The 15,119-nt window shown below is 45.3% G+C and overlaps 1 protein-coding gene across 1 annotated transcript; it reads left to right on the forward strand.

The window, feature by feature from the left end:
- Nucleotides 1-242: 242 nt before the first annotated feature.
- LOC141069288 (olfactory receptor 5B21-like) lies at nucleotides 243-1,151 on the forward strand. The gene has a single exon (XM_073558741.1). The coding sequence runs from the start codon at nucleotides 243-245 to the stop codon at nucleotides 1,149-1,151; it is 909 nt and encodes a 302-aa protein (XP_073414842.1).
- The last annotated feature ends 13,968 nt before the right edge of the window (nucleotides 1,152-15,119 follow it).

The raw sequence follows: 15,119 nt of genomic DNA on the forward strand, positions 1-15,119 counted from the left end.
GAGAATGAGGGAACCATATATACTAGGATAAAGGATATCGCAGTAAGTACAGAATTGACCACATTGCTTCAATTTTTTTTTAAATTTTCTCCTCTAAAACCTAGGTGCGTCTTAGAGTCCGAAACATATGATCATTTCTAACAGAGGGTATAAAAGAAACAAATAGGAATAATCACCTCTGATGATCAGTGGATGAACAATATTTCTGATACTATTATTTCAAGAATTTTAATCAAACACAAATGAAAAATCAGACTTCTGTCAAATATTTTTACCTTTTGCCTTCTTTTGGAGACTCAAATAATAAATCATTTATTTCTACTTTATTCTTCATCATATATTTGGTTGGAGTACTTGTCAATTCCTCCATTATCACAGTCATATATCTGGATGCTCAATTACATAAACCAATGTATCTCTTTATCTGTAATTTATCGATTGTAGACATATTTTTTACATCGGTCACGGTTCCTAAATTACTGTACATGTTATTGTCCGGTAATCACATTGTTTCCTTCTCACAATGCTATACTCAGTTGTACTTTTTCATAGCTGTGGGGTCAGCAGAGGACATTCTCCTTTTCGTTATGGCTTATGACCGATATGTTGCCATCTGCCGCCCGTTACATTATCTTCAGATCCTGAGTCAGAGAAATTGCACTTTGATAACTATTGGGATTTGGGCAGGCGCCTTTGTAAACTCATCAATTCTTGTAATCTCTGTTTTATACATGTCCTCCTGTCACTCCAACATCATCCACCAGTTCTTCTGTGATATTAAGTCACTAACAATGACTAGTTGCACAACCATGCAAATGTTTTTTGTAGTAATTGGCTTCGAAATTTTGATAATAGATTTTATCCCAGTGATGGGCACTTTAATTTCTTACTTTAAAATTTTCTTTATCATCTTTCGAATGAAGTCAAAAGAAAGTCGGAAAAAAGCCTTCTCCACCTGCTCATCCCACATCACCGTCATCTCTATTTACTGTGGGACATCTTTAGCTTATTATCTGATTCCCGCTTACTCTGATATTCTGGATTCTTTCTTAAATTTAGTATTTGCTGCTGTAACCCCCACAATAAACCCGATCATATACAGCTTACAGAATTCTAATGTACAATCTGCATTGTTGGGGTTGGTGAGATGATTAATAATGGAAAATTGTGTATTAAGCTGTGACTCCAGACACAATGTGTTATAATTTTACAAAAATCTTCTTTCACCAAAATATCAATTTTTTGTAATTTGTTCCTGCACAGATCCCATAAAATTGCATCCACTGGCTACTATCTTTCTTAACAGTAAGTGTATGTGCAGACATTCAGTAATTGGCAGTGCTTTGGAAGCAGCAAAGGTCCGCTGCATCCAAAGCGCTGCCGGCTATTGAACGCAGGTTCACTGAATCATGCGGGCTCACCGCATCCAATACATTGTACTGGTGACATTTATCTTGTGGAGGCTCGTGTCTTTGCAACATAAATAGGCATACTGCGGTCTGGAAAGATGTGCCGCATGTCCGTCTCCATGGGTGATCCGCGGGCGTATCTGGGCGCATAGTGGGCATGGGATTTTTAAAAATCCCATGCACTATGTTGTAACATCTGGATGCTGTGGGTTGGATGCTGGGCAAGCCATCAAATTGTTAAAAAATACTTATACTCACCTATCTAGCCCGTCTGTTCCACCCGTCTGGTCTTCACCACATCTTCAGATAACTTTTGTTCATACTGAATGTTAGAATACAATGTGGACCTGATAAGCATCTGGGAGGGTTCTGCGCAAGCATAAGGTCGCCGCATCATGATGTGATTGATTGTGCCATGTGCATATGCAATCAGAAGATGCATCGAGAACCAGACAGGTAATGGTAAGGAGCGGATGAGCCACAGAGGTGAGTGGTGAGGTGTGCATATGGATTGTTCTTATTTTTTACATCTTATGTTTATTTTGTTCATTATTCCTTATAAAGGATATTAAAATTGCATTGAATTTAATCTTCACAAATCGAATTTTGATGGAAAAATCATCAGTATAGGCGAAAAGAAAATTTGCCCAATCTACTTGATTCTATTATCTGGGTAACTGAAATCAGAAAATCTGGATTATATCTTCAAAATAGTCTATACACAAATAATTTCTGTGATAAATCCTACCACACAGAGAATGCAGAGCTCTGTAAAGAAACAAATAAATAAGTAATGTGACGACATTGTGTCAATTAGGAAAATCTGGCCACCTGTGTGGGACAGAACTATTTTTAACTATGATAGATGTACTATTCCTTAATTCAGTAAGTCAAAGGATATGAGCCATTGTTTCATGAAATACTGTAGAAGTGTAGAGTGTACTAGTCTGCATAATTTGGAGGGCAATTACGTTTGTAGGACTCAGGTTGAGACTACGTGTACAATTGGCCACATACCTTAATTTGCTTGCTCAAATTTCTAAGCTTACCACTACCTCCTCTCATTGGTACTGACCAAAAGCGGGGTGCTGCTGTTTGGGGTAGTAGGCAGTGGATATGTGGCGGGCAAACGGAAGGGTGAGATTGTCACTTGCACCATCTTCTGTCCATGTTGGGAATGTGCTATTTGTTGTTGACTGCTGGTGACCCAATAAAGTCTTACCGGGGTTTGGTACTCTCATCTCGTGTTGTCTGAGTAATGTTCTGCCCAAGAGGAAGGAGGGATTCAGTGGGATTAGCCCTGGATTAGCCCTGACCTGAGCGTGCTTTATAAAAACAGCCATGCCAGCAGATGAGAGCACCCACTAATCCCTGTGCCTGTGTAGGAGGAGGGGTCTCTGCTATGTGCCCGGGCCGGAAACAAGGGGACTGTCACCATGGTTCCTAAGGAACTTGTTTCTGGGGGACAGTATTAGGAGACGAACCCCAGAGAGTTCCAGAAAGGTTGGGGGAGGAGCCAATATAAAAGGGGCTGAGGACGCCAGCAGAGGGAAGACGACAGAGCAGGAGAGAAGGAGTAAGGACACTAGAGGGAGCCAGAGAGCCAAAGGGAGAGCCAGAACCCAGAGAGGGAAGCTGCAACTGCAGGGACAGAAGAGGGATTCAACACCGACAGGAGGGAGACGGCACCGTGCCGCTGTATTGCCAAGTTTTTAACACTAAGGTTCGGATACGGCTTTAAAAAAGGCTACTACTTGCGATATAACGCAATTTTATTTCAATGTACAAAATTAAAGCAATAGTATGATTGGATAGTATGATTGCATACACTTTTGTATATTTTAAGATACAAAGGTTAAGTACAGATAAAGATTGAATACATATAATGATTAAGTATATATAAAGATTAACTATATACAGTATACTCACATTATCAATCACTAGAGGCTTTTAAACATCATCCGTCTGGAATATCAGAGAAGCAATGTCAAGACAGAGAACCCCTGGAAGATTCACAACACTGCACGGGCGTCCCCAATTATGCAGGTATCAACACTGTACACATACAGGTATCCAGTTTTGCTTCTCTCTTAGTCATGTTTCTCTGGCCTTATATACTAAATGTCAGAGACACCGCACTACACTCGCTCACAGAGCCAGTGCGCGTGTCCTGAGTACAGAAGCAGTGCTAAAAGATACCTGTGGAGCAGGGCAGCAGAGGTGACCATGCGTGCTTCAAACTATTAGTGTCAGGGTCCAGTAAAGAGGCACAGGACCTGCGGACACTGAAATGAGAAAGCTGGCACAGGACCTATGGTCATGTGACTGCAAGGGGGCGGGGCTTAGCATCCTGCTTACAGATATGACAGGACACCATACAACAACTCAGAGTCAGGCAAAATGGAGGTCACAACCATATGGGCAAACGAGGTACAGGAGGGACAAACAGACGGGTAGTCAGACAAAGCCAAAGGTCATACACAAGAGGGCGACGTGGTACCAAGGGGACAAGCAGAGAGAAGTCGGGTCACAAGCAGAGAGTCATATACGAGAGGTAGCGCAGTACAAGAGGGTCAGGCAGAACTCGTAACAGCAACAGAACCGGATCACAACCAAGCAGGCAACAAGTTATCAGGCACAAGGCACACGTACACAGAGGTCACTTAACTCAGCCGAGGGCAGGAGTATAACTGACACCGGACCCAGTGAGCACTAAATAGCTTCCTTCTGCCAGAGAGAGGCAGCACAATTAACCCATAGTCTAACCAGGACGGGTCAAAGCGAAATCCCGTCCTGGATCATGACAGTACCCTCCTCTCAATGGGGGGCCACCGGACTCCCAGGTCTGTCAGGGTACTTGGCGTGAAAGGCTCGGATCAACCGATCCGCATGAACTGATCGAGCAGGAACCCACGAGCGTTCCTCAGGACCATAGCCCTTCCAATGTATCAGATACTGAAGGGCACGACAGACCGACCTGGAGTCGACAATTCGTTCCACCTCGTACTCAGCCTGCCCGTCTACCAAAACCGGTGGCAGGGAAGATGATGATCCCTCCCCATCGGACCTCACAGGTTTCAAAAGGGCCTTATGGAAAACATTAGGGATCCGTAGAGATGGCGGGAGACTCAACCGAAAAGCCACCGGGTTAACTGCTTCGGTAATTTCATAGGGACCTATAAACTTGGGTCCAAGCTTCGCAGAGGGGACCTTGAGCCTTATATTTTTGGTGGATAACCATACCTTATCCCCGACCTGAAACACTGGACCCACAGATGATTTTTTGTCTGCAAAAAATTTAAATTTGTCCTGGGCCTTCGTAATGTTATTCTGGACCTCCTGCCATACCTCCCCCAACCGCTGGATCGTCTCATCCGCCCCAGGACACCCAGAATTCAAATGGGAAAATTCTCCAAAATGAGGATGAAACCCATAATTGCAAAAAAATGGAGATGTACCCGTAGACTGGTTAATGCGGTTGTTAAATGCAAACTCAGCCAATGGTAACACAGAACACCAATCATCCTGTCGGGCTGAGGTCAAACAATGCAGAATTTGCTCCAGAGGCTGATTGGTTCGCTCAGTCTGCCCATTAGTCTCTGGATGGTAGGCGGATGAAAAGGACAGACCAATACCCAACCTCCTACAAAAAGCTCTCCAAAATCTGGACACAAATTGCACTCCCCTATCAGACACCACATTCAAGCGTACCCCATGCAACCGTACCACATGCTCCACAAACAATCTGGACAATGTTTCCGCATTAGGTAGAGCTGCCAAAGGTACAAAATGTGCCTGCTTACTAAACCTGTCCACTACAACCCAGACCACGGTATTACCCTTGGAGGGGGGAAGGTTGGTGATGAAATCCATGGACAGATGAGTCCATGGTCTCTCAGGAATTGGCAGTGGTAAGAATTCCCCGGCCGGCCTGTTATGGGGAGTTCTCGCACTGGCACAAACCTCACACACAGACACATACTCCCCAACATCAGAGGCTAAAGAAGACCACCAGAATATTCTAGCAATGGCCTTCCGGGTGGCTGAGATCCCTGGATGTCCACCCAGAACTTAGTCATGGAACTCCTGGAGGACCTTGAGATGAAACTGAGCTGGCACAAAAAGTTTATCCACTGGCTTAGCTGGAGGTGCAAGAGACTGGGCTTCTCAAATCTCCCATTCCAACACATTAGAAACATCTGCCACCACCACACCAGGCTGAAGAATGGAGGATGGAGGTTCTGGGGGGGACACCGGATCTAGACTGCGTGACAACACATCCGCTCTGATATTCTTGGATCCTGGCCGAAAAGTGATCGAGAAGTTGAATCGGGAAAAAAAAGTGACCATCTAGCCTGTCTGGGAGTCAACCTTTTAGCTGACTCAATGTAAGCTAGGTTTTTGTGGTCCGTGATTACCGTTATAGGATGGACAGCCCCCTCCAAAAAATGCCTCCATTCTTCAAAGGCCAATTTTACGGCCAGAAGTTTCCGATTCCCCACATCATAGTTTCTCTCTGCAGGGGAGAACTTCTTTGAGAAAAAGGCGCAAGGTCTTAAATTGGTCAAAGTGGCGGGTCCCTGGGACAATACTTCCCCCACCCCCACCTCTGAGGCATCTACCTCAACAATAAATGGTTCAGACGGGTCCGGTTGAATAAGAACCGGGGCAGACATGAAACATTTTTTCAAAAACTGAAATGCCGCTACCGCTGCGGTTGACCAATTCTTGATATCAGCCCCCTTTTGAGTCATGTCTGTGAGGGGTTTAACCACCTGTGAGAACCCCCTTATAAATTTGCGATAGTAGTTGGCGAATCCTAGGAAACGCTGCAGAGTCTTCAAATCACAAGGTTGAACCCACTTGACAATGGCCTGCACCTTATTAGGATCCATGCGATACCCTTCAGCAGACACGATGAACCCCAGAAAGGACAGTTCCTGAACAAAAAATAAACATTTTTCAAGTTTAGCAAAAAGACAGTTCTCCCTGAGCCTTTGGAGAACTGCCTGAACATGACCAATGTGAGCCTGTTTATCAGGAGAGTAGATTAAAATGTCATCCAAATACACCACCATAAAACGTCCAATCAAATCAGAGAACACATGATTTATGAAATTTTGGAAGGCCGCTGGAGCGTTGGTCAGGCCGAAGGGCATGACCAAATTTTCAAACAACCCTTCAGTAGTGAGAAAAGCGGTTTTCCACTCATCTCCGTCCCGGACTCAGATAAGGTTATACGCTCCCCGTAGATCTAATTTCGAAAACCACTTAGCTCCGGACAACTGATTGTATAAATCAGGAATAAGTGGAAGGGGATACGTATTCCTCACAGTTATTTTATTTAACTCAGGGAAATCGAGGCATGGGCGCAAACCACCGTCTTTTTTCTTTACAAAAAAGAACCCCGCCGCCACAGGAGAAACAGAAGGATGAATATGTCCCTTACGGAGACTCTCGGAAATATATTCTTTCATCGCAGCCCGTTCCGGACCCGAGAGGTTATACAAGCGGGCTTTGGGCAATTTAGCACCTGGAACCAGGTCAATGGCACAATCAAATGGGCGGTGTGGTGGTAAAACCTCAGCCTCTTTTTCGGAGAAAACATCCGTATAGTCTATCAGGCACTCCGGAATACCTTCTAGACCCATGGACGACACAGACACAGAAACAAGACATTTCTCAGAGCAATAGGGACCCCATTTCACAATGTCCCAAGATTCCCAATTAATCACAGGATTATGCAGATATAACCAGGGGAACCTGTTATGAGCTCATTTTCTCCTTCACCTCTGATGTCCGATGAACTCCCTCTGCTGGTGAAGGGAGGTAGTAAAACTGATCTGGATGGGAGAGACCTGTCATCGGATCAGGTGGAGTGTGATTGGACATCCGGAATCTCTGAGTGGATATAAGGCTGCCGACACCCTGCTGGGTTGCTGGTGATTCCTCTCTGCTCAGAGCTCTGGCCTCCAGTTTATTCCAGTCTTCTAAAGCTAAGTTTTGCTCTTCTGTTGTTCCATGAGATTTTGTCTGTTTGCTTAGTGTATGTGTTCGGCCAGCCCTGGCTAGGACTGGCTGAACTCCATTTTTGTCTCTGATCAGTTGCTCTCTTTTGGTCTGTTTTCAGAATATACCTGAGTGCTGATATAGTGATTTTGAAGTCTAGTGACTTCAGGGCCTTTTTCTATCAGACATGTTGGACATTATTTTTGGCAGGGTTTTTGCATGATTGCAGACAGCAGCTTTTCTGTCCTGTCCTATCTAGTTAGTGAGGGCCCCATCGTTTGCTCAGCCTGTCTTTCTATCTGTGTTTGTGTTTTCATCTGTTTTCACCGTCAATACATGCTGGGGGCTGCCTATTGCTTTGGGGTCTGCTCTGGGACAGTTTAGATTTCTCCTTTCTTTCTTAAGGTTTATTTAGCTCTCCGGCTGTCATCGAGGGGTCTAGGACCACTGTAGGAACCCCCCACGGCTACTGTTAGTTGTGGTGTATAGGATCAGGGGTCTGCAATCCGCTAGCTACCAACCTCTCGGTTTTCTGGACTTAGCTTGTATTTTTGTTTTTTCCTCCTCCGGTGACCCATTCATAACAGAATCACCAGCCATACCACAGATTCTAGGGTACTCAATAGCAGGAAAGAATTGTAAAAAAAAAAAAAAAAAAAGTGTCAGAATTTTTTTTTTGTAGATTTTTTCCTCTTTGTCTCTGGGGCCGTAGGAGGAATTTTTCTTAATGGAGATTAAGTAAGTGTCTGATCGTGTGGAGCAGCTGACTGCTGAAGAGCGGGGAATTTCTGCCTATCTTGCTCATTCACACGCTGCTGAACCAAAGATTCCTACTCCTGATGTGTTTTTAGGGGATCGGTCTAAATTTTTGAATTTTAAGAATAATTGTAAATTATTTTTTGCCTTGAAGCCTAACTCATCGGGGAGCTCTGCGCAGCAGGTTAAAATTGTCATCTCTTTGCTGCGTGGCGATCCCCAGGATTGGGAGTTTTCTTTGACACCTGATGATCCTATTCTAACTAATGTGGATGCATTTTTTCGAGCCTTGGGGTTGTTGTATGATGAACCTAATGCTATTGATCAAGCTGAGAAAGCCCTGTTGGCATTGAGCCAGGGTCAGGATTCTGCAGAGTTATACTGTCAAAAATTCCAAAAGTGGGCGGTCCTTACTACCTGGAATGATGGTGCCGTGGCAGCTCTCTTTCGGAGGGGGTTGTCAGAAACCGTAAAAGATACTATGGTGGGATTTCTTGTTCCCTCTGGTCTTGACGATTCTATATCATTAGCCATTAAGGTTGATCGGCGTCTACGTGAACGTAAAAGTACACGAGAAATGTCGCCACATGTTGAACAAATGTCTGAACCTATGCAATGTGATAGAGTTTTGTCTAGGGTGCAACGTCAGGAGTTTAGAAGGCGTAATAAGCTGTGTTTTTTCTGTGGAGATGCCTCTCATATGATTTCTGTCTGCCCTAAACGAGAGAAACATTTTGCACACACATTTGCTGTGGGTGGTATTCAACCTAAGTTTCTTCTGGCAATTACTCTGATCTGCTCCCTGTCCACATTTTCCGCTAAGGCTTTTGTGGATTCGGGAGCGGCTCTGAACCTGATGGACTTGGATTTTGCTAAACGTTGTGGGTTTCCTATGACACCTCTGCGGATGCCTATCCCTTTGAGGGGTATTGATGCTACTCCTTTGGCGAAAAATAAACCTCAGTTTTGGACCCAGGTGGTGATGCGGGTCGCCCCAGACCATCAAGAGAATTGCAGATTTTTGGTGTTGCATAATTTGCATGATACCATTGTTTTGGGATTTCCCTGGTTGCAAATTCATAATCCAGTTTTGGATTGGAAATCTGTGTCTGTGGTGAGTTGGGGTTGTCGGTGTGCTATTGGTGACGCTCCTGTCTTCTCCACCTCTCCCCAGTCGCATGATGTTCCTGACTATTTGGCTGATTTTTATGATGTATTTAGTGAGAATAAGTCTGCATCTTTGCCTCCTCATAGGAGTTATGACTGTGAAATTGAGCTGAGCCCTGGGTGTAAATTTCCCAAGGGTCGACTTTTCAATTTGTCCGTACCCGAGCACGAGGCTATGCGATCTTATGTTAAGGAGTCGTTGGAGAAGGGTCATATTAGACCATCCTCTTCACCCTTGGGTGCTGGGTTTTTTTTCGTGGCCAAGAAAGATGGTTCATTAAGACCTTGTATTGACTATTGTTCCCTCAACAAAATTAGTGTTAAATATCAGTATCCGTTACCCCTGATATCTGATCTATTCTCCAGAGTGAAAGGTGTTTGCTGGTTTACCAAGCTTGACCTCAGGGGGGCGTATAATCTTATTCGCATTAAGCAGGGGGATGAATGGAAGACAGCGTTTAATACTCCGGAGGGACATTTTGAGTACCTGGTGATGCCTTAGTGCTTCATGAATGATATTTTCCAGGACTTTGTGGATAAATTTCTGATCATCTATCTGGATGATATTTTGATCTTTTCCAGGGATTGGGACTCTCATGTGGAACATGTTTGGACTGTGTTCCGGATTTTGAGGGAGAATTCCCTGTATGTTAAGGGATCGAAATGCCTTTTTGGTGTACAGAGGATTTCATTTTTGGGATTTATTTTGTCTCCGTCAACTATTGAAATGGACCCGGCCAAGGTACAGGCCATTTATGATTGGGTTCAGCCCACTTCTTTGAAGGCCCTCCAGAAGTTTTTGGGTTTTGCTAATTTTTATCGTAAATTTATAGCTAATTTTTCTGGTATTGCCAAACCATTGACTGATTTGACTAAGATGGGTGCTGATGTACTGAATTGGTCTCCAGAAGCTGTTTCTTCCTTTCAGGAGCTGAAGCGGAGGTTCACTTCTGCTCCGTTTTTGCGGCAACCTGATGTCTCACTCCCATTTCTGGTAGAGGTGGATGCTTCTGAGATTGGTGCATGAGCTGTTTTGTCCCAAAAAGATCCTGTGACATTTAAAATGAATCCCTGTGCTTTCTTTTCCCGAAAGTTCTCCCCATCCGAACGCAACTATGATGTGGGGAATCGGGAACTATTAGCCATGAAATGGGCATTTGAGGAGTGGAGACATTGGTTGGAGGGAGCTAAATATCAAGTTGTGGTCCTTACTGACCACAAAAATTTGATTTACCTTGAGTCGGCCAAACGCTTGAATCCTAGACAGGCTAGGTGGGCCCTGTTTTTCACACGTTTTGATTTTGTGGTCTCTTTTCTTCCGGGCACTAAGAATGTCAAGGCAGACGCCCTCTCTAGGAGTTTCTTTGCTGATTCTCCTATTGTGACCAAGCCTGCTACCATCTTAGGTGAGGGGGTAGTTCTTTCCGCCATCTCGCCCGATTTGAGATGTGCTCTGGAAGAGTTTCAGGAGGACAAACCTGAGCGTTGTCCCATTGAAAAATTGTATGTTCCTGACCAGTGGAGGAAGAGAGTAATGTCTGAAGTTCATTGCTCCGCATTGGCTGGTCATCCAGGTATTTCTGGTACTAGAGATTTGGTGAGTCGGTCTTTTTGGTGGCCTATCTTGTCTCGTGATGTCAGGAATTTTGTGCAGTCCTGTGGGACTTGCTCCCAGTCTAAACCTTGCTCTCGTTCTAGTGGGTTGTTGATGCCTTTGCCGGTGCCCAGGAGGCCATGGACCCATATGTCTATGGATTTTATTTCTGATATGCCTGTCTCACAGAGAATGACTGTTATTTGGGTGATTTGCGATAGATTCTCTAAGATGGTCCATCTTGTACCACTCCCTAAGTTGCCATCTTCCTCAGAGTTGGTGCCCTTGTTTTTTCAGCAGGTGATTCGCTTGCATGGGATTCCAGAGAACATTGTATCTGACAGAGGAGTTCAGTTTGTTTCTAGATTTTGGAGGACTTTTTGTTCCAAGCTGGGAATTCAGTTGTCCTTCTCCTCTGCCTTTCACCCTCAGACCAATGGGCAGACGGAGAGAACAAACCAGACTTTGGAGTCTTATTTGAGATGTTTTATTTCTGCTGATCAGGATGATTGGGTTTCATTTTTGCCCTTGGCTGAATTTGCTTTAAATAATAGAGCTAGTTCTGCCACTTTGATGTCACCTTTTTTTTGTAACTATGAGTTTCATCCTTGATTCTCTTCAGGGCAGGTGGAGTCTTCTGCCTTCCCAGGTGTTGACACTGTGGTGGAGAGAATGCACCAGATCTGGGACCAAGTGGTGGATAAGTTGTCTCTCTCTCAGGAAAAGGCCCAGCGGTTTTCCAACCGGCATAGGACCATTGGTCCCCGGTTTAAGGTGGGTGATATCGTTTGGTTGTCATCAAAGAATATCTCTATGAAGGTGGCTTCTCCAAAGTTTAAACCTAGATTTATTGGACCTTACAAGATTTTGGAGATTCTTAATCCGGTCTCTTTTTGATTGGTTCTTCCTGTTACATTTAAGATCCATAACGTGTTTCATAAGTCTCTGTTAAAGAGGTTTGTTGAGCCAGTGGTTCCTGTGGTGGCACCTCCTGACCCTGTATTGGTTGATGGTAATATGGAATACGAGGTTGAGAAGATACTGGATTCTCGTCTGGCTAGACGGAGACTCCAGTATTTGGTTAAGTGGAAGGGTTATGGCCAGGAGGATAATTCTTGGGTCTCTGCATCCGATATTCATGCTGAAAGATTGGTTCGTGCTTTTCATCGGGCCCATCCTGATCGCCCTGGTGGCGTGGATGAGGGTTCGGTGACCCCTCCTCAAGGGGGAGGTACTGTTACGAGCTCATTTTCTCTTTCACCTCTGATGTCCGATGAACTCCCTCTGCTGGTGAAGGGAGGTAGTAAAACTGATCTGGATGGGAGAGACCTGTCATCGGATCAGGTGGAGTGTGATTGGACATCCGGAATCTCTGAGTGGATATAAGGCTGCCGACGCCCTGCTGGGTTGCTGGTGATTTCTCTCTGCTCAGAGCTCTGGCCTCCAGTTTATTCCAGTCTTCTAAAGCTAAGTTTTGCTCTTCTGTTGTTCTATGAGATTTTGTCTGTTTGCTTAGTGTATGTGTTCAGCCAGCCCTGGCTAGGACTGGCTGAACTCCATTTTTGTCTCTGATCAGTTGCTCTCTTTTGGTCTGTTTTCAGAATATACCTGAGTGCTGATATAGTGATTTTGAAGTCTAGTGACTTTAGGGCCTTTTTCTATCAGACATGTTGGACATTATTTTTGGCAGGGTTTTTGCGTGATTGCAGACAGCAGCTTTTCTGTCCTGTCCTATCTAGTTAGTGAGGGCCCCATCGTTTGCTCAGCCTGTCTTTCTATCTGTGTTTGTGTTTTCATCTGTTTTCACCATCAATACATGTTGGGGGCTGCCTATTGCTTTGGGGTCTGCTCTGGGGCAGTTTAGATTTCTCCTTTCTTTCTTTCGGTTTATTTAGCTCTCCGGCTGTGATCGAGGGGTCTAGGACCACCGTAGGAACGCCCCACAGCTATTGTTAGTTGTGGTGTATAGGATCAGGGGTCTGCAATCCGCTAGCTACCAACCTCTCGGTTTTCTGGACTTAGCTTGTTTTTTCGTTTTTTCCTCCTCCGGTGACCCATTCATAACAGGAACCCCAACACCAGTCCCGCAGGCAGGTTGTTCATTACAAAACATGAAATATGTTCCTGGTGCAAGGAACTCACTTTAAGGAGAAACTCTTCAGTACGAAACATAATGTCATTCTTAACCAGTGGTGCTTTGTCAATAGCAACAATGTGAATCGGAGTCTCCAACCTAACTGTCCCTAACTTACACCTGGCCACCAAGTCAGAGTCAATAAAGTTCAATGACGATCCGCAATCCACGTAGGCAGAAGTGGATGTGGAGACACTCCCACAACAAAGTTCCACTTGAAACAACATTTTAGAGAAGGCAGAAAAGGGTACCTGAGAGCCTGGGTGACCTCCACGATAATCACCCGGGCTCAGTTGCTTGTTGGTTAGTGGCCGGGAGGGGCAATCCTTTTTTCAATGTCCAGACTCGCCACTGTGAAAACAGCATTTTCCCACGCGCCGTTGTCTCCTTTCTTCCTCCTTGAGGTCGATGGTTCCCATCTCCGTGATTTTCAATGTAGAACTGGCTCCCCTTCTTTGGGAGAATAATGATGTCTCGGTTTGTATCACTCCCCTCGCCCGTAACCTGCGATCCATTCGGACGGCCAGTATCATAGCTTCCTCCAGGGAATCAGGTGGGGGGTGGAGAGCCAAGGCGTCTTTCAGATGCTCAGACAGGCCTCTACGGAACAACCCCCGGAGGGCGGCGTCATTCCAGCAGACCTCAGCAGCCCAGAGTCTGAACTCGGAGCAAAACCACTTGGCTGAGAGCTTCCCCTGGCAAACACTCATCAGCATATCCTCAGCCATACGCATCCGATCAGGCTCATCATAAATATGCCCCAGGGCCTCAAAAAATGCATCCACAGTCATATGCTCAGGGGCTGTGGTAGGAAGGGAGAAAGCCCAAGCTTGGGGGGCTCCCTTAACAGGGACATAATGACCCCCACTCTCTGACTTTCATCCCCAGAAGAGTGTGGTCGTAAGGAAAAAAAAGCTTACAGCCATCCTTGAAAACTCTGAATTCATTTTTATCTCCAGAAAAGGTATCCGGTAATTTAACTGGAGACTCCGGGGAAATTAATGTAACATCCCAAGCCCCCAATGAAAAAAAGCCCTGCACAGTGTCGGCAATCAGCTGCTGAGACTGAGCCAGGACTCATTCTCCAAGGAGTTTCCGAGACATCTGCGTCAGGTGCCTAACCTGCTCAGAAAGAGTGTGCATAGGATCCATCACACACACAGGTGAATGGGAGCAGAGACAAAAAAATGGTATGGGTCAGTTGTAATGTCAGAGACACCGCACTACACTCGCTCACAGAGCCAGTGCGTGTGTCCAGAGTACAGAAGCAGTGCTAAAAGATACCTGTGGAGCAGGGCAGCAGAGGTGACCATGCGTGCTTCAAACTATTAGTGTCAGGGTCCAGTAAAGAGGCACAGGACCTGCGGACACTGAAATGAGCAAGCTGGCACAGGACCTATGGTCATGTAACTGCAAGGGGCGGGGCTTAGCGTCCTGCTTACAGATATGACAGGACACTATACAACAACTCAGAGTTAGGCAAAATGAAGGTCACAACCGTACGGGCAAATGGGGTACAGGAGGGACAAACAGACGGGTAGTCAGACAAAGCCAAAGGTCATACACAAGAGGGCGACGTGGTACCAAGGGGACAAGCAGAGAGAAGTCAGGTCACAAGCAGAGAGTCATACACGAGAGGTAGTGCAGTACAAGAGGGTCAGGCTGAACTCGTAACAGCAACAGAACCGGATCACAACCAAGCAGGCAACAAGTTATCAGGCACAAGGCACACGTACACAGAGGTCACTTAACTCAGCCGAGGGCAGGAGTATAACTGACACCGGACCCAGGTCCAGTGAGCACTAAATAGCCTCCTTCTGCCAGAGAGAGGCAGCACAATAAACCCATAGTCCAACCAGGACGGGTCAAAGTGAAATCCCGTCCTGGATCATGACACTAAATTACACTTATGTGTAACTTGCTTCAGCCAACCCTTCCAGTGGCCAGCCTTCAAGGTCGGATGAAACAGACAACATGGCATCATCAGACAATGGATCGTAAACCCTTACAATATAAAAGCCACATGGATTTAGATAAAACCAACACAGAC

The sequence above is a fragment of the Dendrobates tinctorius genome, unplaced genomic scaffold (assembly GCF_039654945.1).
Source record: "Dendrobates tinctorius isolate UK_male_01 unplaced genomic scaffold, ASM3965494v1 ptg000257l, whole genome shotgun sequence".
Classification (NCBI taxonomy): Eukaryota; Metazoa; Chordata; class Amphibia; order Anura; family Dendrobatidae; genus Dendrobates; species Dendrobates tinctorius.